This window comes from Salvelinus alpinus, chromosome 10, assembly GCF_045679555.1.
Source record: "Salvelinus alpinus chromosome 10, SLU_Salpinus.1, whole genome shotgun sequence".
Taxonomy (NCBI): Eukaryota; Metazoa; Chordata; class Actinopteri; order Salmoniformes; family Salmonidae; genus Salvelinus; species Salvelinus alpinus.
The window spans coordinates 24,884,782-24,910,113 of NC_092095.1; the positions used below are offsets into that span (position 1 = coordinate 24,884,782).

At 40.8% G+C, this 25,332-nt stretch overlaps 1 protein-coding gene across 1 annotated transcript in view; it reads right to left on the bottom strand.

Annotated features, from left to right (window-relative positions):
• Nucleotides 1-22,870, bottom strand: part of LOC139531787 (piezo-type mechanosensitive ion channel component 2-like) — a 151,127-nt gene extending 128,257 nt beyond the window's left edge. Inside the window, exon 1 of the mRNA XM_071328627.1 lies at nt 22,053-22,870. Coding sequence (XP_071184728.1) covers nt 22,053-22,116 — 64 coding nt within the window. The 5' untranslated portion in view covers nt 22,117-22,870. The remainder of the gene's footprint in view (nt 1-22,052) is intronic.
• Nucleotides 22,871-25,332: the final 2,462 nt, after the last annotated feature.

A 25,332-nucleotide genomic window follows, 5' to 3' on the forward strand; every position in this document is an offset into this window, starting at 1 on the left:
AGCAGATTCAGTGTGGGGTCTTCCTCGAGCGTTTAGCCCTTAACACGAAAGCAAAAGAACAGAGACAGTAAAGAGCTGTGAATTCTGCATTTCAGCATCGTAAAAAACATGGTGTCGTCGACAATAATGAAGTTGAATGCGAGAGACAACAGTGTGGGTTAAAAGAAGACATTCATAAAAATGAGTTGTGTCACAAAACAGTGTGTGGTTTGTCCCTAAATCAGATGAACTCAGCAATTGCTCAGCAATTTTACCTGCTAGCAGCCACAGGACACAGATATTGAATTTTAGCAAACATAACATGCTAATTAAGACAGTTTAATAATGCAACCCATATTTCCAGTAAAAGCACATCAAAAGATCAATTACTGCTCCACAAAGAATTTGCAAACAATAAAAATGTTCACCCTTCCCTATCCCAACCTTCTCACTTCTGGCTAACTAAACGACTAGTGTTGCCAAACTTACGCACCAAACATACTAGCAGTTTAGATTTTTTGTAATTCAATTCTTGTTCCAACATCTGTGTTAGGGTTAAAAAAACTAGATCTATTTACAGAATCTTCTGCAAATCTTAAAAAGTTTGCAAATCATGAAGGATCATAGCAAACTTGACTTTGAAATCACACAGGACGACCAATAAATGATTAGGTATAGCATCCTATAGGACTATGAAGTTGGTGTGGTCATCGTATTATCCCACAGACAAAGCATGTCTTCTGTATGTGATCCTGTAACACTCACTGTAACACCTGCGAGCAAAGCAAATAGCAAGGGGCATAATCCCCCATCCAACCTCCATTCACTCCCATTAATTTCACCTCAGGCAGAAAATATGTGTATCGACCAATCACTCATCTAGTGGTCATCAAACATATAAATACTGTACATACACTACATGACCAAATGTATGTGGACACCTGTTCGTCGAACATCTCATTCCAAAATCATGGGCATTAATATGGAGTTGGCCCCCCTTTGCTCCTATAACAGCCTCCACTCTTCTGGGAAGGCTTTCCACTAGATATTGGAACATGAAAAACAGCCCTAGACCAGTATTCCTCCTCCACCAAACTTTACAACAGTGTGGGTTAACCCCGATCCATCTGTCGGACTGCCAGATGGTGAAGCGTGATTCTTCACTAAAGAGAACGCATTTCCACTGCTACAGAGTTCAATGTCGCGAGCTTTACACCACTCTAGCCGACGCCATTGTGCATGGTGATCTTAGGCTTGTGTGCGGCTGCTCGACCATGGAAACCCATTTCACGAAGCTCCCGACAAACAGTTATTGTGCTGACATTGCTTCCAGAGGCAGTTTGTAACTCGGTACTGAGTGTTGCAACTGAGGACAGACGCGCTTCACCACTCCGCGGTCTCGTTCTGTGAGCTTGTGTAGCCTACCACTTCACGGCTGAGACATTGTTGCTTCTAGACATTTCCACTTCACAATAACAGCATTTACAGTTAACCGGGGTAGCTCTAGCAGGGCAGAAATTTGACGAACTGACTTGTTGGAAAATTGCCAGCCTAAGACGGTGCCACGTTGAAAGTCACTGAGCTCTTCAGTAAGGCCATTCTACTGCCAATGTTTGTCTATGGAGATTGCATGGCTGTGTGCTCAATTTTATACACCTGTCAGCAACGGGTGTCGCTGAAATAGTCGAATCCACTAATTTGAAGTGGTTTTCCACATGTTTTGTATATATAGTGTATGTTACTGACAGATAAGTCTCTCTCAAAGACATTATTGTAAGACTTTACTGTCACGCCTTTCATTTGGTATGACCTTGAACACTGGAAACATAGTTATGCTCAAAGGAAGATTAAAAAACATTTGATAGATCTCTCCTGTCATTCAATCAATTACAAGAGAGATTTGGATTATCCAAGGCCGATTTCTTTAAGTTCTTACAACTCAGAAATCTTACTCAATCGCTGCAACCGAATCTGGATGAGCCTAAGGCATCTAGCATGGAAAAAATACTGAAAGAAGCTGCTACGCCAAAGAAGTTGATATCAAGGGTTGATTGAACCTCTACCTGATGGCTCAGAACCTAAAAGGAACAAATGAGAAACCGATCTAAAGGAAGAAATTGAGGAGATCCATTGGTCACAGATAAGTGAAAATGTTCATACCGGCTCCTACAACCTAAGACATAAACTACTGCAATTTAAGATAATTCATAGGACTTACTACACTCCTGCCAGAATGCATGTTATGCTGAAGATGCAAAAAGCACAAAGGAACCCTATTACATATGCTGTGGTCCTGTGATAAACTAACACCATTTTGGGATAATCTATGCGCTGTCATTTCATTGTGTCTCCACGATTATGTCTTCTGGGAAATGTAAATATTGGTGATCAATATCAGAGAATGTTTTGTAATATAGGTCTAACGGCTGCAAACAAATATATAGCAATCAATTGGAAATCCTCATATCCACCCACAATAACAAACTGGAGAACTGAACTATCTAACTAACTGAACTATTAGACTCTATGTATTCTAAATCAGACATTAACCAGACATATTTGACAGAATTTGGAAACCGTATGTTGACCATCTTAGAGAATGTGCTGTGTAGTGGGAGTTTTTGTTGTTGTTGTTTGTGAATGTCCGTTTGGCACGTACTCGCACACTGGAGAATAGAGCCACTGGAACTTCCCTACCCTTTGCCCGATGAGTCACTAGAATTGAGGGGGATTGTGCACAAATTCAAATAATAATTTGTCCTATTTAAACAAGGGCATTTCCATCTAAAAGGACCCGTGAGCACCAACATGTGAAGTTCAAAGGAGCATATCAAATTGGGTGTCAAATTTTATTGTATTTAAACTTGATTTAACTAGGCAAGTCAGTTAAGAACAAATTCTTATTTACAAAGACGGCCTACTGGGGAACAGTGTGTTAACTGCCTTGTTCAGGGGCAGAATGACCGATGTTTACCTTGTCAGCTCGGGGACTCGATCCAGCAACCTTTCGGTTACTGGCTCAACACCAAATTAAGCTAAGATTATATATATTTGAGAAATGAAGGCATTGATACTGTATATTTTTCAACCATTTAACATCTTACAAATTAGGCTGATTTCTGGATAAACAGATGGAAAAGGGGTCTTAGGAAACATCTTCCAGAAAAAGTCTTAAAAGGTATCAGAAATACATCAAAACACAATCATGTGGACGTAAAGACCCCTGCCAACTAATATCAACACTTATATTTCGTTTTGTGGAAATGATTTACCTTCTCTAAGTTTAATGAATATGTCCTTCTCTATCTCATGAGGAGGGAGGATAATGAAAGTTCACACAAGTAATGGTAGACCTACCAATAAATTAGAGTGATTTCACTTATATCAATTTTATTTATGAATTATTAAGTGATTAAAACTGGGAATCGGATGGTACTACTATTGTACATTATGGTAGTCAGTTTAGATAACACATTAGTATTTATTTTTCATTCTTTAAAAAAAAAAATGTAAAAGGAATACCATTGTTTGCCAACTGAATGACCCAAAAGAATATGTAACGGAATTACTACAGCTGAATTGGCTACAATGCGAAATCATAATCCACAGTTGGTCCACCTGCTACTGTCCTCCCTTCCACTGGCATACTGTTATGTGCAGCTGATAACTGATTTCTTTCTCTTTCTGTCATCAGGTGGTCAAAGCAAGAGTGTTAAACAGTCTGGACAACCCCTCCCAGTTAATGTCATCTCTCCTAGATCTTACGGACACCTACCCATGAGCCCCCTCTCTTTCCATTTACTTTAACCAGCATCTTCACCTACAAAGTACCGACCGACACCGGACGTCTATGGACGTTGAAAAGTAGTTGAAATTTGGTCAGTTCACCCTGGCCTTGACTTTAACATCCACAGACGGACTGGACAAAATCTGAACCTGTCATAGACGCATGTTTCACAAGTTTGGATAGGATAGTAGAATACAGTACATTAAAGGTCTTCACGGGTCTGACTTTTGTCTCTGATCTGGGTCGGGTCTGATATCATTGCCACCTGTCTCGGGTATTTGCAATTTCAATTGATTTACCGACTGGACCCGTCCTCTGATAATTTTATGTGTGTGAGTCTGTGTGAGCTTGTTATCTGTGTCAGCCAATTGCAAGTCAATAAAACGTATAGCCTGTGAAACTAGTTCCGGCTGCTCACATCACTTGCGCCTGCTGCCGAGGAGAAAGAGAGCAAGTGAAAGGAGCCTTGGCCTAGGCTACTGTTGATTGCTAAGATAGAGGCCTTTTTCATTGTTGTAAAACAACAGTTAGAGGAGAAAGAGTATAGTGAAAAGAAGACTACAAGGAGAACAGACATCTAGTGGACAAAGATGAGAAGAAAGTTGACGCGGCCATATGGACTGTGCAACTTCAGGTTTGAACTTTTATTTATTTATTTTCGTATTTATTATCATTTGTTTTATCATTATTATTATTATTATTGTAGGCCTATTTAAGAATTTAAAACAGTTATTTATATATGCAAAAAGTGTTTTATTTCATTTTGCTGATACATTTTCATTGGCTAAATTAAGTTCGAACTGTCTTTTTAATTTTGTGCTATTTAGCATATTGCTGTCATTTGTTAGGTAGGTCTACGGTAGGCTCTACTCACCTTTTTTGGTCATTTCTGAAGGTTTAAACCAGTTTTTTAAATAGGCTATGCAACAAGTGTTTTGTTTCATTCTGTTGAGCCATTTCCTTTGGCTAAATTAAGTTAATGTTGTGTTTAACCCAATATAATATAATTACCAGTAGGTCTAGGGCCACTTGCACTCAAACCATGAAAAGGAAAAACCAAAGGGGGCGAGATGCAAAACGTAATTTAATTACCCAGTATATTAACCTGTTCGTATTTCCCCTATAAACAATGACTTGATTTACAGTAGGACTACTTTTGATATTACCCTTATAAAGTTAAGAAACTTCTGTGAAGGTTTGGTGTAGTATGGCTATCATTAGTCTTAGCTATGCAGGCCTATGAAGGCAGTGCGCACCAGCGATCCAACTGACAGTTGAAATTGAGGTGGGGAAGAAGGTTTAAGGCCGACCTTACTCTTTTAATCTAACAATATAACAATATAATCTTTATAAAAAATATTCTGATTGAAAATGTACTAATAAGCTTCGTAGCCTATCCTAGTAGCCTATCTGACAGGTAGCATATAAAGAAATGCATGTCGGTGTCGGGAACATGGTGCCCGGAATATCGCCATCTTTCTCTCAGTTGCTCTAGGGCTAGACCTAAGCTTCTCTTCCTTTATATTTATATTTTAAATATGAATATCATACAGCGGACGCCAAGGCCTATAAGCCTACAGTGCAATCGGAAAGTTTTCAGATCCCTTGAATTTTTCCAAATTTTCTTAGGTTACAGCCTTATTCTAAAATTGATAAAAATGTTTTTTTTGCTCATCAATCTACACACAATACTCCATAATGACAAAGCAAAAACAGTTTTACCATTTAAAAAAATATATATACATTTACATAAGTATTATAAGTATAGACCTTTTACTCAGGACTTTGTTGAAGCACCTTTGGCAGCGATTACAGCCTCGAGTCTTCATGGGTATGACACTACAAGCTTCGCACACCTGTATTTGGGGAGTTTATCCCCATCTTCTCTACAGATCCTCTCAAGCTCTGTTAGGTTGGATGGGGAACGTTGCTGCACAGCTATTTTCAGGTCTCTTCAGAGATGTTCGATCAGGTTCAAGTCCGGGCTCTGGCTGGGCCACTCAAGGACATTAAGAGAGTTGTCCTGAAGCCAGTCCTGCGTTGTCTTGGCTGTGTGCTTAGGGTCGTTGTCCTGTTGGAAGGTGAACCTTCGCCCCAGTCTGAGGTCCTGAGGGCTCTGGAGCAGGTTTTCATCAAGGATCTCTCTGTATTTTGCTCTGTTCATCTTTTCCTCGATCCTGACGAGTCTCCCAGTCCCTGCCACTGAAAAACATCCCCACAGCATGATGCTGCCACCACCATGCTTCACTGTAGGGATGGTGCCAGGTTTCCTCCAGACGTGACACTTGGCATTCAGGTCAAAGAGTTAAATCTTGGTTTCATCAGACCAGAGAATCTTGTTTCTCATGGTCTGAGATTCTTTAGGTGCCTTTTGGCAAACTCCAAGCGGGCTGTCATGGGCCTTTTACTGAGTGGCTTCGTCATTATGGGGTATTGTGTGTAGATTGCGGAGGATTTTTATTTATTAAATACATTTTAGAATAAGGCTGTAACGTAACAGAATGTGGAAAAAGTCAAGGGGTCTCAATACTTTCTGAATGCACTGGTATGTCCATACAATGTCCTGATGCATTTAGCGCTCAAATCTCCAACAGCTGAACCATGAGGTGGACAATCATTGTTTTAGGAAGTAAAAGTCAATAAAACAAATTATTATAAAGTTTTGAATATGCTACACAAGGAAACACAACAAATATTTGTTTTGTAATTTGTTAAAGGCAATTTTTAAGGACGCGTAACTGTGGAACATTTGGCCATTATCACTCGTTTATTGATAGCGCTGGCAGCGCCCGGTCGAAGGTTTCTTTCTCTCTCTCTTTCTACTCTTGGACTGAACCGGTCTCTCGGATCCAAAATGGCACAGGTCTGTTTGGGTCTGTTTATTTCACTGGCCTTTTCGGAACGGGTCTGACTGTCCTCTGGGCCATTCGGAACAGGTCTTGTTTAAAAATATATATATTTATTCATATCGGGTTGGGTGGGAAAGCCACGGATCCATTTCGGAATGGGTCCAACTTTTTGGATCCGTGAAGACCTCTACAGTACAGTGATTATAGCAGAGTAGAGTAGAGTACAATACAGTACACTACAGTAAAGACAAGTATAGAGTATAGTACAGTAGAGTACAATATATTGTACTGTACTCTACTGCTGTACTTTACTGAACTCTAGTGTACTCTACTGCACTCTACCCTACTCTGCTCTGCTGTGCTTTGTGGTGTATTGTAATGCACTGTATTCTACTGTGCTGTGCTGTGCTGCTCTGTGATGTCCAAACTTGTGAAACATGAAGAGAATGACATTCATATCCATAATTATGCATTTCTGTGTAGTACAGATCAGAGACCCATGATGTAATTCTATAACCGTATTCCATTACCGGGTGTAAATCCACTTCACTTACTGTAGTTCAATAACCAAAATATATGTTTTTAAACTCAAGGTGCCATGTCATAACTGACAACCCATTCTTTCTGCAGACATCTTTCAATCTTAATTTGGAGGCAATATTTTTGGAAAACGTGGTCGCATAAAAACCTGGGGGAGATTTTAACGTTTTTCTGTTGCATCGGCACAGTTCTTCCACTTATATTCGTTTTTTTGTGCATAGAGTTGTATGGTTTGTTCAACTTTGAAATCAATGCTTTTTGTTTGGCCTACATTTTAAAGTGAAAAAACAAGGCCTAATTCCGTTTCCGTGGAATTGCCCACAACACACCCACCGGGACACACCTCTGCTCGGCAAATTAAATAACCATACACGTACCCATATTCTTTTTGGGGGATATTATTTTGGTTTTGTTTGGTCAGTAAAGTCCAAGTCCTAGAAATCATGCAATACTTTTGAGCTTTTTACAGCACCATGGGCACGATGCTCTCAAGTGGACACAGAAAGCAAATAAGTAATGTTCAAAGTCAAATGTATGTTTCATAATACATGTTTGTCTATACAGAGAATATGGTATACTGAAATTACATTTTGCTCCAGGAAATGTGTCATTCAGATTTTAAACTGCATGGTTATGAGGGACATCAAGGGGTGAGGGATGGAGAATCAAGGATACCATATAAAGTACATGTGAAATACAAGACATGTTATACTATCACATATCTTTAATTTAAAGTTATGATCTTGAGTGATTATCATTATATAAAACTACTGATCTTATTTATCTTACTAATGACTTGAGAGATGAGCAATTTAGACTTTCACAGTAAATCATACATTGGTGTCAATCAACTTTCTGGGTTTTTCAGTATTAATAATCAGAACTGGCCTGAAGATTTATGAATAGTTGTCGTTTCAATATTGACGGTTCATTTCTGGCAGTATTTTATTTTATTTCACCTTTATTTAACCAGGTAGGCTAGTTGAGAACAAGTTCTCATTTGCAACTGCGACCTGGCCATTGTTTATTCAGAGTGAGTGTTTTCTGTTCGGTGAGTTTCTGGCTGAGAGAAAATTCTCCAAGTCCCTGGCATAGTCAGTGTCTACACTGAATAACATTGATGTTGACATTAAAATAATACCAAGTGCCGATGAATATATATCCAAAACATATTAAAAAGACCCCAAAATGTTCCCAAATTTTTATATCAGAGCTAAATATTAATGTTAGGCATAAATATGTCAGTTCATTGATGCTGGTGAAATTAATAGGAGGCGGAGAGGACAGAAACCTCAGGCGGGAACAGTGTGCGCAGACACCCAAGTTCCCCTCTCTCACCGGCCCCCTCCCAAATGGTTCCGTTTTCACAGGTAACTCAATCTGTTATTTAACTGGGCTCTGTTTACACTAGAACTGCCAAACTTAAAAATGTCTGAAGTTCAGGAATGAGACAGAACTAACTCTAGTGAGCCTTGTTGCTCGAAAAAACGACTAAAACTAACTGCACTCTGCCTGCAATTCCCACTCCCCCACCCCACATCACTTTTACCATCACCCTGCCATGTCCACCTTTCCACCCTCAGGGATTTAACTCTTTATGAAACAACTGTCTGGTAATCGGATGATACTACTATTGTACATTATGGTAGTCAGTTTAGATAAATACTAATGTGTTATTTTTCATTCTTTTTCTAAACAAAAATGTAACAGGAATACCATTGTGTGCCAAACTGTGCCCGTAAATTGAGAATCCTTGCATTCTTGCAGTGCAAAAATAATACTATTTCTGACTTATCAGAAGCCCAGTATCCAGGTTTGAGGGAACAGGGTCCTGAGTTTTAGTAGCTAACTACAGTTTGATTCACGGTACTCTTAGTCTTAACTCAATAACAACGCACATATGGTGATTGTGGAAGACTCTGGGGGATAGTTCATGACCCCAAGACAAACTACCAGTGATTGTGGAAGAGTCTGGGGGATAGTTCATGACCCCAAGACAAACTACCAGTGATTGTGGAAGAGTCTGGGGGATAGTTCATGACCCCAAGACAAGTCAGGTCACAAACTACCAGGTCACAGACCAAATCAACCCCTGCATCAGCAAGCTCATCTCTAAGAACTATATAAGAGGGACAGATTTTAATTTGATCTTTATTTAACTAGGCAAGTCAGCTAAGAACAAATTCTTATTTACAATGACGTCCTACCCCGGCCAAATTCTAACCCGGACGACACTGGGCCAATTGTGCGCCGCCCTATGGGACTCCCAATCACGGCCGATTGTGATACAGCCTGGAGTCAAACCAGGGTCTGTAGTGACGCTTCTAGCACTGAGATGCAGTGCCTTAGACCTCTGCGCCACTCAGGAGCCCAGATGCCGTGCAAGAATTACCATCTGTCTCCTAGTTGAGTGACTTCTATGACTAACACTTTCTGGAAGCTATTTCAATGGCCAGTTAAACAGATATGAGTCATTATTGTGATGATGTGAGACCAGAATCAGAGAGACGGGAAGTTCATTACAGGGTTATTAATGGAAAAATCCATAGTCATTGTTGCATAAGGTTATTCTTGATGAGTACATCAACCACCACGACAGCCACCACTAACTCAGTTGAAAAATAATGAAACAATAATACTGAAATCACTTTACCACAAAGACATCAGCTACTTCGACAACAACAGGTTGTGTTACCAGAATATTAAATTGTGTTAATTTCTGTAACAGTCAGAACTGTGGTAAAAGACAGAAAGCCTAAATACAAATGTTTGTTTTGTCTGCAAGTGGGAGCTTTGGGACCAAAGGCTTGGCACATCTTTCAGTGTGACCGTTGCTTCCACAGGTCTGTATTGTTAAGCGTTGGCGTCTGCTAGCTCGTCAATTTGCACATCGGTCCAACAAACAAACGAGCAATGCAGCTGCCAGTGTGAGCAGTGTTAGCCCCCTCACAGCCTGGCTTAATGGAGTGACTACCTCGTGTGCAAAGGTAAACCCTGAAACAATAATAACCTGTTGACTCTTTATTTAGACAAGGTATATGGGCCTAAGCCTAAACTAAGTACCCTCCAGCCAAAGTTACATTTCTGAGCTGTATAAATGATGTCCGCAATCAATCATGGGCCCTGTATCCAGGAGTCTTGCCTGTGTTAAATACAGTATACTAAGAACGTGGGAGGTGTATTTTAGTAACCTCAATCACCTAACTAATCGATGGGTTTATTCAGAAGGCTTTCTAATTAAACTATCACTGTAAGGTTAACACACCTACTAAACTGGAAAGAATCTTATTCTTACCCCCATTATTTTACACACAATGTCAATCCTATAATTAACTTGAGATAGAATTGAAAGGAAAAACAAAAACACATCTTTAGCTCTTGAAACCAGACACTGTGAGGTGTGATGTAGAACTGGCTTGTTTCTAGTAGTCTGCCTGTGATTGCTTAAGTGGGTGGGTGGGAGGGGCTCTGGGTTCTGTGTGGTTGGGGGAGTTCGCACAAAAGGTCCATTCAGGTGGCTGAGTGTATTTCAGTGGCACTGCTGTCAGATTATAGACAGGAAACAGTTAAGATAAAACTGTATGAATAGTCTGACTATAAAGCCAAAGGAGAGAGAGAGAGAGAGAGAGAGAGAGAGAGAGAGAGAGAGAGAGAGAGAGAGAGAGAGAGAGAGGCTCCAGGGGAGAGGTAGAGACAGAAGTGCATTTCCTACTACACTGTGACAAATACTCAGACCTAAGAGCATATTTCTTTCCCAAAATTATAATTCAATACAAAGAATTTGAAACTATAAAAGATGAAGAAAAATTCAAATATTTGTTGGGTGAAAAGCCAAAATGTGCAGTTTTGGCAGCCAAATACAGTGGGGAGAACAAGTATTTGATACACTGCCGATTTTGCAGGTTTTCCTACTTACAAAGCATGTAGAGGTCTGTAATTTTTATCATAGGTACACTTCAACTGTGAGAGACGGAATCTAAAACAAAAATCCAGAAAATCACATTGTATGATTTTTAAATAATTAATTTGCATTTTATTGCATGACATAAGTATTTGATCACCTACCAACCAGTAAGAATTCCGGCTCTCACAGACCTGTTAGTTTTTCTTTAAGAAGCCCTCCTGTTCTCCACTCATTACCTGTATTAACTGCACCTGTTTGAACTCGTTACCTGTATAAAAGACACCTGTCCACACACTCAATCAAACAGATTCCAACCTCTCCACAATGGCCAAGACCAGAGAGCTGTGTAAGGACATCAGGGATAAAATTGCACAAGGCTGGGATGGGCTACAGGACAATAGGCAAGCAGCTTGGTGAGAAGGAAACAACTGTTGGCGCAATTATTAGAAAATGGAAGAAGTTCAAGATGACGGGCAATCACCCTCGGTCTGGGGCTCCATGCAAGATTTCACCTCGTGGGGCATCAATGATCATGAGGAAGGTGAGGGATCAGCCCAGAACTACACGGCAGGACCTGGTCAATGACCTGAAGAGAGCTGGGACCACAGTCTCAAAGAAAACCATTAGTAACACACTACGCCGTCATGGATTAAAATCCTGCAGCGCACGCAAGGTCCCCCTGCTTAAGCCAGTGCATGTCCAGGCCTGTCTGAAGTTTGCCAATGACCATCTGGATGATCCAGAGGAGGAATGGGAGAAGGTCATGTGGTCTGATGAGACAAAAATAGAGCTTTTTGGTCTAACTCCACTCGCCGTGTTTGGAGGAAGAAGAAGTATGAGTACAACCCCAAGAACACCATCCCAACCGTGAAGCATGGAGGTGGAAACATCATTCTTTGGGGATGCTTTTCTGCAAAGGGGACAGGACGACTGCACCGTATTGAGGGGAGGATGGATGGGGCCATGTATCGCGAGATCTTGGCCAACAACCTCCTTCCCTCAGTAAGAGCATTGAAGATGGGTCGTGGCTGGGTCTTCCAGCATGACAACGACACAAAGCACACAGCCATGGCAACTAAGGAGTGGCTCCGTAAGAAGCATCTCAAGGTCCTGGAGTGGCCTAGCCAGTCTCCAGACCTGAACCCAATAGAAAATCTTTGGAGGGAGCTGAAACTCCGTATTGCCCAGCGACAGCCCCGAAACCTGAAGGATCTGGAGAAGATCTGTAGGGAGGAGTGGGCCAAAATCCCTGCTGCAGTGTGTGCAAACCTAGTCAAGAACTACAGGAAACGTATGATCTCTGTAATTACAAACAAAGGTTTCTGTACCAAATATTAAGTTCTGCTTTTCTGATGTATCAAATACTTATGTCATGCAATAAAATGCAAATCAATTACTTAAAAATCATACAATGTGATTTTCTGGATTTTTGTTTTAGATTCCGTCTCTCATAGTTGAAGTGTACCTATGATAAAAATTACAGACCTCTACATGCTTTGTAAGTAGGAAAACCTGCAAAATCGGCAGTGTATCAAATACTTGTTCTCCCCACTGTATGTGTCCTCCTGCCACAGCCTGAGGGACAGCCAGTGAAAAATGCAAAGAAATGTTGATAATATTTCCCATTTAGCTTAGTTTTGTTTTGTCTTTCGTACCAGGTCATGTGTCTTCTCAGTCATGTTGACACTGGTCTACTACTGTTGCTTTAATGTATTGTTGTTCTGATTAACATTGTTGTTGTAGCTGTTATTAATGGTAATCCCATGTCCACTACTACTATTATTACTACTGTTAGTCCCACCATTTATTTATATATAAATATATATATATTTTGTGTATATATATACATATATATTTTATTTAAATTTTTCGATATGTATACTTTGACAATGTAAGTAATAATAACTTGCCATGTCAATAAAGTCAATTGAATTGAATTGAATTGAATTGAGAGAGAGAGAGAGAGAGAGAGAGAGAGAGAGAGAGAGAGAGCTCCAGGGAACTACAGAGTGATAAATCCCCATCTTATTTTAACAATGGGCCAAAAGCTGTTTTCCTGATAATGGCGTTAATTTAAATAAAACTTTATCCAACTGACCAGGAATGGAATAATAATCACAAATTTATGCCCAAAAATGTTTTGATATATTTCTCACTAGGTATTTCACACCATGTCCAGACAAATGTTTGCTTCTGCTGGGGACATCATGTACAATGCCTTCAGAAATTATTCATACCACTTGACGTATTCCAAAGATTGTTGTGTTAGAGCCTGAATTCAAAATGAATGAAATATTATTTTTTTCTCACCCATCTACACACAATACCCCATAATGACAAAATGAAAATATGTTTTTAGAAACGTTTGGAAATTTATTGAAAATTAAATACAGATAGATCTCATTCACATAAGTATTCACACCCCTGAGTCAATACATGTTAGAACCACCTTCGAGAGCGATTACAGTTGTGACTCTTTCTGGGTAAGTCTGTAAGAGTTTTCCAACACCTGGACTGTACAATATGTTTTACCTTTAACTAGGCAAGTCAGTTAACAACAAATTCTTATTTACAATGACAGCCTACCAGGGAAGAGTGGGTTAACTGCCTTGTTCAGGGGCAGAACAACAGATTTTTACCTTGTCACCTCGGGGATTCGATCCAGCAACCTTCCGGTTACTGGCCCAACGTTCTAACCAGTAGGCTACCCGCTACCCCTAAATTTTCACATTATTATCTTCAAAATTCTTCACGCTCTGTCAAATTGGTTGTTAATCATTATCATAGATTATCAATCAGATTTAAGTCACAACTGTAACTTGGCCACTCAGGAACTTTCACAGTCTTCTTGGTAAGCAACTCCAGTGTAGATTTGGGCTTGTGTTTTAACTCCCCAGTCTGTAACAATTAATAGCATAACTATAACATGATGCAGCTACCTCTATAATTAAAAATATGCAGAGTGGTACTCAGTAATGTGTTGTATTGATTTGCCCCAAACAATACAATATGTATTCAGGACAGAAAGTCAGTATTACTTTAGTGCCTTGTTGCAAACAGGATGCATGTTTTGGAATATTTTTATTCTGTCAATAATGTTAGTATTGTGGAGTAAACTACAATGTTGTTGATCCATCCTCCGTTTTGTCATATCACAGCCATTAAACTATGTAATTGTTTTAAAGTCACCATTGGTGCTTCTACACCTGCATTGCTTGCTGTTTGGGGTTTTAGGCTGGGTTTCTGTACAGCACTTCGAGATATTAGCTGATGTACGAAGGGCTATATAAAATAAACTTGATTTGATTGGCCTCATGGTGAAATCCCTGAGCGGTTTCCTTCCTCTCCGGCAACTGAGTTAGGAAGGACGCCTGCATCTTTGTAGTTACTGGGTGTATTGATACACCATCCAAAGTGTTATTAATAACTTCACCATGCTCAAATGGATATTCAATGCATCTACCATTAGGTACCCTTCTTTGCGAGGCATTGGAAAACCTCCCTGGTCTTTGTGGTTGAATCTGTGTTTAAAATTCACTGCTCAACTGAGGGACCTTACAGATAATTATTGTATATGTGGGGTACAGAGATGAGGTAGTCATTCAACAATCATGATAAACACTCCTGAACTTATTTAGACTTGCCATAACAAAATGGTTGAATACTTATTGACTAAAGACTGTTAATGTTTACTGTTAATTTGTATTGTTTATTTTACTTTTGTTTACTATCTACTTCACTTACTTTGGCAATGTTAACATATGTTTCCCATGCCAATAAAGCCCTTAAATTGAATTGAGAGAGAGAGAGAGAGAGAGAGAGAGAGAGATATGTTTTACTGATAAGAAAGAGGAGAGAAAGCAATATGTGTTTTTGGGGCAGCACACACTCAAATCCCAGCCTCATTTAAATGCTCATCTTCTCAGACTAATCAAGGGGAGATGCTGGGTAACTCAGCACAAATGGCAGCCACCACGATCATTTAGCAGAGCCAATGAGGCTTCCAAAAGTTCCAGTAACAGTTGTTTTCCAGGGCAGAGAAGAGGCGTGCGTGGCAAGAATCAGGGCTAAGGGACAGCTTAAAGTTATCTGGAAAGCCTTGCGGCACACCATGTACAAACACTGGTCCCCTCCTCTCCAGCCATGCACGGCTTCATTTACCCATTTAGCTCATTCACCGGCGCAGCTCTCTATAAACTTTATAGTCTCTGTATACATCCTGGGGACCCGTGCAAAAAAAACGTGTTTTTCTAAAGAGAAAACCGCATAAAAAGCTTTAATAAAAGCTAAACAAAAATGGTTGATGGTCACCAGTGCGCTGTGAAGGGAACTTGAGGGGGCAGTAGGCTATGTCTGGAACATGAAATAGCACTCAGGTATAATGTCTTCTTTTGTTTACACATTACTCTCACTGGTTGAGATGTATAGTTATAGTTACAGCTATCACTCTACTTGGTCTAAAAGCTCATGGATTCTTATGTCCTATCATTTGTTAAGAAGGCAAATACCATCACTCTTATTTCAAGTGAGACAGATAAGATACAAACTATCCTTCAAGAAGCTGTTTCATCAGGTGATAGGAAGACCACCGTCTCAAATAAAACATCTATTCGTCACATGCTTTGCAAACAACAGGTGTGGACTAACAGGGAAATGCTTACGGGCCCTTTCCAACAATGCAGAGAGAAAGAAAATAGAGAAATAATAGAAAGGTAAAACACATAATAATAGCAGTAATAATAATAGATACATAATGAGTAATGATAACTTGGCTATATACACGGGGTACCAGTACCGAGTCTATGTGCAGGGGTACGAGGTAATTGAGGTAGTTATGTACAGTACATACCATGCATTCGGGAAGTATTCAGACCCCTTGACTTTTGACATTTTGTTACGTTACGGCCTTATTCTAAAATTAATTAAATCGTTTTTTCTCCCTCATCAATCTACACACAATACCCCATAATGACAAAGCAAGAAGAGGTTTTTAGACATAAAAAAATAAAAAAAATGGAAATATCACATTTACATAAGTATTCAGACTCTTTACTCAGTACTTTGTTGAACCACCTTTGGCAGCGATTACAGAGTCTTCATGGGTATGACGCTACAAGCTCGGCACACCTGTATTTGGGGAGTTTCTCCCATTCTTCTCTGCAGATCCTCTCAAGCTCTGTCAGGTTGGATGGGGAGCATTGCTTCACAGCTATTTTCAGGTCTCTTCAGAGATGTTCAATCAGGTTCAAATCCGGGCTCTGGCTGGGCCACTCAAGATCATTCAGAGACTTGTCCCGAAGCCACATTAGCACACATCTTTAGCTCTTGAAACCAGACATTGTCAGGTGTGATATACAACTGGCTTGTTTCTTGTAGTCTGTCTGTGATTGCTTAAGTGTGTGTGTGTGGGGGGGGGGGGGGGGGGGGAGGGGCTCTGGGTTCTGTGTGGTTGGGGGAGTTCGCACAAAAGGTCCATTCAGGTGACTGAGTGTATTTCAGTGGCACTGCTGTCAGATTATAGACAGGAAACAGTTAAGATAAAACTGTATGAAAAGTCTGACTATAAAGCCAAAGGAAAGGGAGAGAGAGAGAGAGAGAGAGAGACAGAGAGAGAGACAGAGAGAGAGACAGAGAGAGAGAGAGAGAGAGAGAGAGAGAGAGAGAGAGAGAGAGAGAGAGAGAGAGAGAGAGAGAGAGAGAGATCTCCAGGAAACTACAGAGTGATAAAACCCCATCTTATTTTAACAATGGGCCATAAACTGTTTTACTGATAATGGCATCAACTACTTTAGAGGCACATTAACTTAGATTAAACTTCAACCAACTGACAATTAATGGAATAATAATCACACATGTATACCCCCCCAAAAATGGAAGTATTTCTCTCTAGGTATTTGACACCAAGTCCAGACAAATGTTTGCCTCTGCTTGGACCCTCATGTACAGTGCCTTCAGATATTATTAATACTCCTTGACTTATTGCACATTTTGTTGTATTAGAGCCTGAATTCAAAATTGATTAAATATATGTTTTTGTCACTCATGTACACACAATACCCCATAATGACAAAGCAAAAAAGGGTTTTATACATTTTTACACATTTATAAAAATAAAAAAAACATTTAAATATCACATTTACATAAGTATTCAGACTGTTTACTCAGTACTTTGTTGAACGACCTTTGGCAGCAATTACAGCCTCGAGTCTTCTTGTGTAAGACGCTATGAGCTTGGCACGCCTGTATTTGGGGAGTTTCTCCCATTCTTCTCTGCAGATCTTCTCAAGCTCTGTCAGGTTGGATGGGGAGTGTCGCTGCACAGCTATTTTCAGGTCTCTCCAGAGATGTTTGATCAGGTTCAAGTCCGGGCTCTGGCTGGGCGACTCAAGAACATTCAGAGACTTGTCCCGAAGCCACTCCTGCATTGTCTTGGCTGTGTGCTTAGGGTCGTTGTCCTGTTGGAAGGTGAACCTTCGCCCAAGTCTGAGGTCCTGAGCACTCTGGAGCATGGTTTCATCAAGGATCTCTCTGTACTTTGCTCCGTTCATCTTTCCCTCGATCCTGACTAGTCTCCCAGTCCCTGCCAATGAAAAACATCCCCACAGCATGATGCTGCTACCACCATGCTACACCGTAGGGATGGTGCCAGGTTTCCTCCAGACGTGAAGCTTAGCCTTCAGGCCAAAGAGTTCAATCTTGGTTTCATCAGACCAGATAATCTTGTTTCTCATGGTCTGAGAGTCCTTTAGGTGCCTTTTGGCAAACTCCAAGCGGGCTGTCATGTGCCTTTTACTGAGGAGTGGCTTCCGTCTGGCCACGCTACCATAAAGGCCTAATTGGTGTAGTGCTGCAGAGATAGTTGTCCTTCTGGAAAGTTCTCCCATCTCCACAGAGGAACTCTGGAGCTCTGTCAGAGTGACCATTGGGTTCTTAGTCACCTCCCTGACCAAGGCCCTTCTCCCCCGATTTCTCAGTTTGGCTGGGCAGCCAGCTCTAGGAAGAATCTTTGGTGGTTCGAAACTTCTTCCATTTAAGAATGATGGAGGCCACTGTGTTCTTGGGGACCTTCAATGCTGCAGACATTTTTTGGTACCCTTCACCCAGATCTGTGCCTTGACACAATCCTGTCTCAGAGATCTACGGACAATTCCTTTGATTGGTTTTTGCTCTGACATGCACTGTCAACTGTCTGACCGTATATAGACAGGTGTGTGCCTTTCCAAATCATGTCCAATCAATTGAATTTACCACAGGTGGACTCCAATGAAGTTGTAGAAACATCTTAAGGATGATCAATGGAAACAGGATGCACCTGAGCTCAATTCGAGTCTCATAACAACAGGTCTGAATACTTATGTAAGTAAGGTATTTTTATATATATATATATATATATATATATAAATTAGCAAACATTTCTAAAAACCTGTTTTCGCTTTGTGATTATGTGGTAGATTAACGAGTAAAAAATAAAAATGAATCCATTTTAGAATAAGACTGTAACGTAACAAAATGTGGAAAAAGTCAAGGGTCTGAATATTTCCCGAATGCACTGTATATTTAGGAATAAAGTGACAGGTAGTAAACAGTAGCAGCAGCGTATGTGATGAGTCAAAAAAGTTAGTGCAAAAAGGGTCAATGCAGATAGCTATTTGGTGAACTATTTAACTAACTATTTAGCAGTCTTATGGCTTGGGGGTAGAAGCTGTTCAGGGTGCTGTTGGTTCCAGAAATGGCGCATCTGTACTGCTTGCTGTGCGGTAGCAGAGAGAACAATCTATGACTTGGTTGGCTGGAGTCTTTGACAGGTTTTAGGGCCTTCCTCTGACACTGCCTGGTATAGTGGCCCTGGATTGCAGGGAGCTTGGCTCAGTGATGTACTGGGCCATCCACACTACACTCTGTATCGTTTTGCGGTCAGGTGCCAAGCAGTTGCCATACCAAGCGGTGATGCAGCCAGTCAAGATGCTCTCAATGGTGCAGCTGTATAACTTTTTGAGGGGGAAGAAGTGTTGTCGTGCCCTCTCCACAACTTGGTTGGTGTGTTTGGACCATGATAGATCCTTGGTGATGTGGACATAGAGGAACTTGAAGCTCTCGATCCGCTCCACTACAGCCCTGTTAATGTGGATGGGGCGGCCCTCCGTTTCCTGTAGTCCACGATCAGCTCCTTTGTCTTGCTGACGTTGAGGGAGAGGTTGTTGTCCTAACACCACACGGCCAGGTCTCTGACCTCCCTATAGGCTGTATCATCATCGTCCGTTATCAGGCCTACCACCGTTGTGTCGTCTGCAAACTTAATGATGGTGTTGGAGTCGTGCGCGGCCACGCAGGTGTGGTTTAACAGGAAGTACAGAACTAGGTACGTACCCCTGAGGGGCCCCCGTGTCCAGTTCTTTAGACGGCCGTGACACATCTGTGGATCTGTCTCGCCCTCCCTCTCTCTCTGTCTGTTTCTCTCTCCCTCTTCCTCAAACTGCACTTTGAAAATCACCTTCAAAATGAGTCATCCAATGTAATCATACTCTACATGAACAGAATTAAGGAAATCTGGCTTAGGGCTTCCAAAATGCTAGAAATGACCCTGATGGTAACACTTTAAAAGAAATCTACATTTTCACAATCTGATAGGGTTAAGTGCCTTGCCCAAGGGCACATCTAATTCTAAATGTGTAGAATTGCAGGAAATTACTGCCAAATTTTTATCTCCGTCGTGTTTAAAATGTTTTGTCCCTGATGGTGACACTTGCAAAAATGTAGAGATCTACATTTTCACCATCTGGCCAATGGTGAGTCATGAGGATGGGGAGTTGTTAACTGACTGTACTCCTCCAAAACAAGAGATATCAATCAGCACTGGTATTGGTCGCCCAGCTTCGATAGGTCTGTATAAACAAGCCTTCCAGATAAACCATGAGTCATAGAACAGACATGTCGCTGGACAATCACATTACCAGGGGACTCTGAAGCTCTGACTGCTCGTCCTCCCATTGAGTGTGGGCGTGTCATAAAGGAGACTGCACAGAGTCAGATAAAAGGACTGAAAAGGGAGGAAAAATAAGAAGGAAGACAGAGGACTAGTAATATAATATCTTTCAAAGTTGGAAGTTCATCTGGTTTGAGAGGTGCTGATAGTCTCCCACACAAATCTTTATCACTGCCAAACTAACTAACGACGAAGGAATGTGTTGGTGGCATACACAATGAAGACTCTCCTATGAGGTGATGCCATTGAGAACAAAAAGTGTAATGGTTACTGCTTTATTTGGTGGACATTTTGTACTGTATTTGATAGACTCAGTCCATCCATGTCCAGCTAAACACACTTCATGTTTCATGTATAACAGATATTGAGGGTTTCAATGGTCAAAAGTGACATGACCTCAGCAAGTTGCTCATTTCACATTAGTTTGCACTGCTTTGAAAATGAATACCTGGTCATATAATAATAATGTCCTTAGCTGTCGTAGTTTGCCAACCCTACAGTCTTTAGTATGTAAATACACAATGTTGATGCTGATAAAATATCTTAAATGATATCACATATTTTCTTCAAATCTGAGACTGATTCCCTAGGCAGTGTACCTCTGGTAAGGTTCATCCAAACATTGTGACCAATCATTTACAGTAGCAGGCATCTGGTCCAATATCTCACCAATCTGATCCTTATAAATTTAATTTGTTTATATTCATTTTTAACACACATCCTTAACATCACACCAATTGTGTTATAAAACCTACACAGCCTTTGACTAGTGATTTGAGGCATCAAAACATACATTTGCTCGCTCCCTTTGGTTTCGTTTGTAAAGCAAGATTAGTCCCCATACTGCAAGATCGTGAGCAATTATTGTGTAGTGAGAGTATTCCGAATACAAATCGGAATATTCTGACGGTAGGAAGTGAAACACAGACAAGGACAACCTGACCACAGTGTCCTGCTAAACAATATAATGATGTTATATGGTCCTGCAGGACACCCCATCCACATAGTTTAATTTAGCAAAGCAAATAGGGTTAAGGGCCTTGCCAAAGGGAACGTCAACAGATTTAACAACTAGGCGTCTCCGGGATTCAAACGAACAACCTTTAGATTACAGGCCAAATGCTCTTAACCCCTAGGATACCTGCGCCTCGTTTACACTAGGAACGACCCAACCACAGCTGACAAGAGACAACACCAAGTTCCAAAGTCAAAGATTTTTAAAAACATGAAGGTGCAATTTTGAAACAACAAAAAACAAAGAAATCATATCATACTTTAAAAACGTTGAAGATAATCACAGTGTCAGACACAATCCTTCAAAATCACATCTAATATAATCTCTAAAACACAAATATTTCATTATCTGAGCATAAATCCTTTACAAAACGTCTAAAAAGGGTTTTATGCTAAGATGCTACCTCTGAAGTTATTAGAAAACAACTTATTTTCATAATGGCTTCTTAACAGGCTATTTGGCATCCAACACGATATTCCCGAAATGCTAAACAGTCTATTTCATTTATTTGAATGAATCTAAACAAAAACACAGTTTTAGTCGCATATTTGTATTACTTCAAATTAGTTCATATTGGCACTTTTTATCGAGTGATCAATAATTAAGACATTTTTATTACTTCCATCAAGTTTAGTTTAGTTATTGTTTTGTTAGTTGTTGCAATGTTGCATAACTGGGTCTGATGAAGGATACATTGTTAGCTCAGTAATAGTATTCATAATAGTAATGAATAATTATTATTATCGTTATTATATGGATGTGTATTTATTATTATTATTGCTTGTTTTATTTTCTAAGTGTTTATGCTATTATCAAATGTAGCCAGTGGACTGATTTAGAACGTTTCCAATTCAATATGGTAAGTTCCAGAAAAACAAACCAATAACTTTTCAAAATACTTCAGTAATATGTCTAGATTATTGCACATATTTCTTGGATTGTCAATTATCAATGCAGCTGGAATTTTAGCAACACGCTTTATAAAATCCGCTTACCTGCAGCGAGACAAACTGGCAGCAGCAGCCTGAAGATCAGTCCGCACACCACCTGGGAAGCCATTCCTTAAGATTGATCAAATATAAACAGGCAGCTGTCTTATTGTGATACGCTGCTATCTGGCATTGGGGAATCTTAATGCACCCGTCCAGCTCTCTCCAAAGTCCAGGTGACAGGGCATTGTCCCGTTGGTGTCTCCAACATCCTTTTTAGAAGTCCAAGTCCAAAACAGCGCTTTTGATAAGCCATAGCCAACAGCCGAGAAAAGTTTAGGCACAGCTGCTTCCTCTGCCCTTAGTTTCGACACCCCATATCCAAGACCCTAAACATCTGGGCCAGTAGGATTACAATCGTTACGCTGAGTAGCACACCATTTCTAAGAGGGGGAAACTGTGGTTGTAACAACAGTGTTGCAGTTTATCCACACTAGGCTACCTGTTGATAACGGTTGGACCACGCTTATAGTAAATAAATACTTGCCCAAATTCCAGCGCCGTGCTTAAAACAGAAAACAATTATGAAATACGGTCAGCAAGTTGCATATTCATAATCTCCGTCTTGGATAGTTAACGGAGTTTGTCAAGGGTCCTGTTTCTTAATTTTCCTTTAGTTTGGTAAGAGAAGACACTTGGAAATGCGTAAAAGCGTGACTATAATTTCTTTCGGAGTAGCTTTTAACAGACATCGCGCACGCCCCAGCACCGCACAGCTCTATGCTTTACCTCATATGATGACACTTTTCTCCTCCTCAATGAAAACTTCACAAGACCACCCTGTAACTGACAAATGACTCCACCATTCAGAAGTCAGGCAAGAATTAGGGAATGATGCCTAGTCCCCAATGAGGAGGAGCGGGAGGTAGACGCAGGGCAGGGCTGTGAGCGTGTAGCCTAGCCTAACATGTTGCTCGCTCCTCCTCTGAGAGAGCTGCAGGCGTGGCTACCGCATTCCAAGCCCTCCTCTGGGTCAGGTAACTCCAACCCTCACAGATTCCAAGCTGGGCCGATTTTACGCGACTAACGGGAAAAGGGGAATATGGGTTGAGCCTTGCACAGGGACAGGTTATGGACTAGTAGTTCACTATTATATTATTTGGATATGATCTACACAATCTATATAATGTTGTTATAACTATAGAGATAGAGCATGTTCACACACACACACACACACACACACACACACACACACACACACACACACACACACACACACACACACACACGTATACATTACCAGTCCAAAGTTTGGACACACCTACTCATTACAGGGATTTTCTTTATTTTTTTACTATTTTCTACATTGTAGAATAATAGTGAAGACATCAAAGCTATGAAATAACAGTTATGGAATCATCTAGTAAACAAAAATGTGTAAAACAAATCAAAATATATTTTATATTTGAGATTCTTCAAAGTAGCCACCCTTTCACTTGATGACAGCTTTGCACACACTTGGCATTCTCTCAACCAGCTTCATGAGGTACAGTAGTCACCTGGAATGCATTTCAATTAACTGGTGTGCCTTGTTAAAAGTTAATTTGTGGAATTTCTTTCCTTCTTAATGCATTTGAGCCAAGCAGTTGTGTTGTGACACAGTAGGGTGGTATACAGAAGCTAGCCCTATTTGGTAAAACATCAAGTCCATATTATGGCAAGAACAGACATGATGGTCAGTCAATGTGGAACATTTCAAGAACTTTGAAAGTTTATTCAAGTGCAGTGTCAAAAACCATCAAGCGCCATGATGAAACTGGCTCTCATGAGGACCGCCACAGGAATTGAAGACCCAGAGATACCTCTGCGGCAGAGGATAAGTTCATTAGAGTTACCAGCCTCAGATTGCAACCCAAAACTATGCTTCACGGAGTTCAAGTTACAGACATATCTCAATATCAACTGTTCAGAGGAGACTGCGTGAATCAGTCCTTCATGGTCGAATTGCTGCAAAGAAACCACTACTAAAGTACACCAATAATAAGAAGAGACTTGCTTGGGCCAAGAAACACGCACAATGGACATTAGACTGGTGGGAATCTGTCCTTGGGTCTGAGTCCAAATTTGAGATTTTTGGTTCCAACTGCATTGTCTTTGCGAGACGCAAAGTAGGTGAATGGATGATCTCCGCATGTGTGGTTCCCACAGTGAATGGAGGAGGAGGTGTGATTGTGAGGGAGTAATTCACTGGTGACACTGTCTGTGATTTATTTAGATTTCAAGGCACACTTAACCAGCATGGCTACCACAGCATTCTGCGATACACCATCCCACCTGGTTCAAGACAAAGTAGATGACTACAGGAAAAGGAGGACCGAGCATGCCCCCATTCTCATCGACGGGGCTGCAGTGGAGCAGGTTGAACGCTTCAAGTTCCTTGGTGTCCACATCACCAACAAACTAACATGGTCCAAGCACACCAAGACAGTCGTGAAGAGGGCACAACAAAACCTTTTCCCCCTCTGGAAACGGAAAAGATTTGGAATGGGTCCTCAGGTCCTCAAAAGGTTCTACAGCTGCACCATCGAGAGCATCCTGACTGGTTGCATCACTGCCTGGTATGGCAAATGCTCGGCGTCCGACCGTGAGGCACTACAGAGGGTAGTGCGAACGGCCCAGTAGATCACTGGGGCCAAGCTTCCTGCCATCCAGGACCTCTATACCAGGCGGTGTCAGAGGAAGGCCCTAAAAATTGTCAAAGACTCCAGCCACCCTAGTCATAGAATGTTCTCTCTGCTACCGCATGGCAAGCGGTACCGCAGTGCCAAGTCTAGGTCCAAGAGGCTTCTAAACAGCTTCTACCCCCAAGCCATAAGACTCCTGAACATCTAGTCAAATGGCTACCCAGACTATTTGCATTTCCCCCTCTTTTACACCGCTGCTACTCTCTGTTATTATCATCTATGCATAGTCACTTTAATAACTCTACCTACATGTACATATTACCTCAAGTAACCGGTGCCCTGCACATTGATCTGTACTGGTACCCCCTGTGTATAGTCTTGCTATTTTAATTTTACTGCTGCTCTTTAATTACTTGTTACTTTTACTTCTTATTCTTATCCGTGTTTTTTTAAACTGCATTGTTGGTTAGTGGCTCGTAAGTAAGCATTTCACTGTAAGGTCTACTATACCTGTTGTATTCGGCACATGTGACTAATAGCATTTGATTTGATTTGCGCTTAGTGGGACTATCATTTGTTTTTCAACAGGACAATGACCCAAAACACACCTCCAGACTGTGTAAGGGCTATTTGACCAAGGAGTTCTGCATCAGAAGACCTGG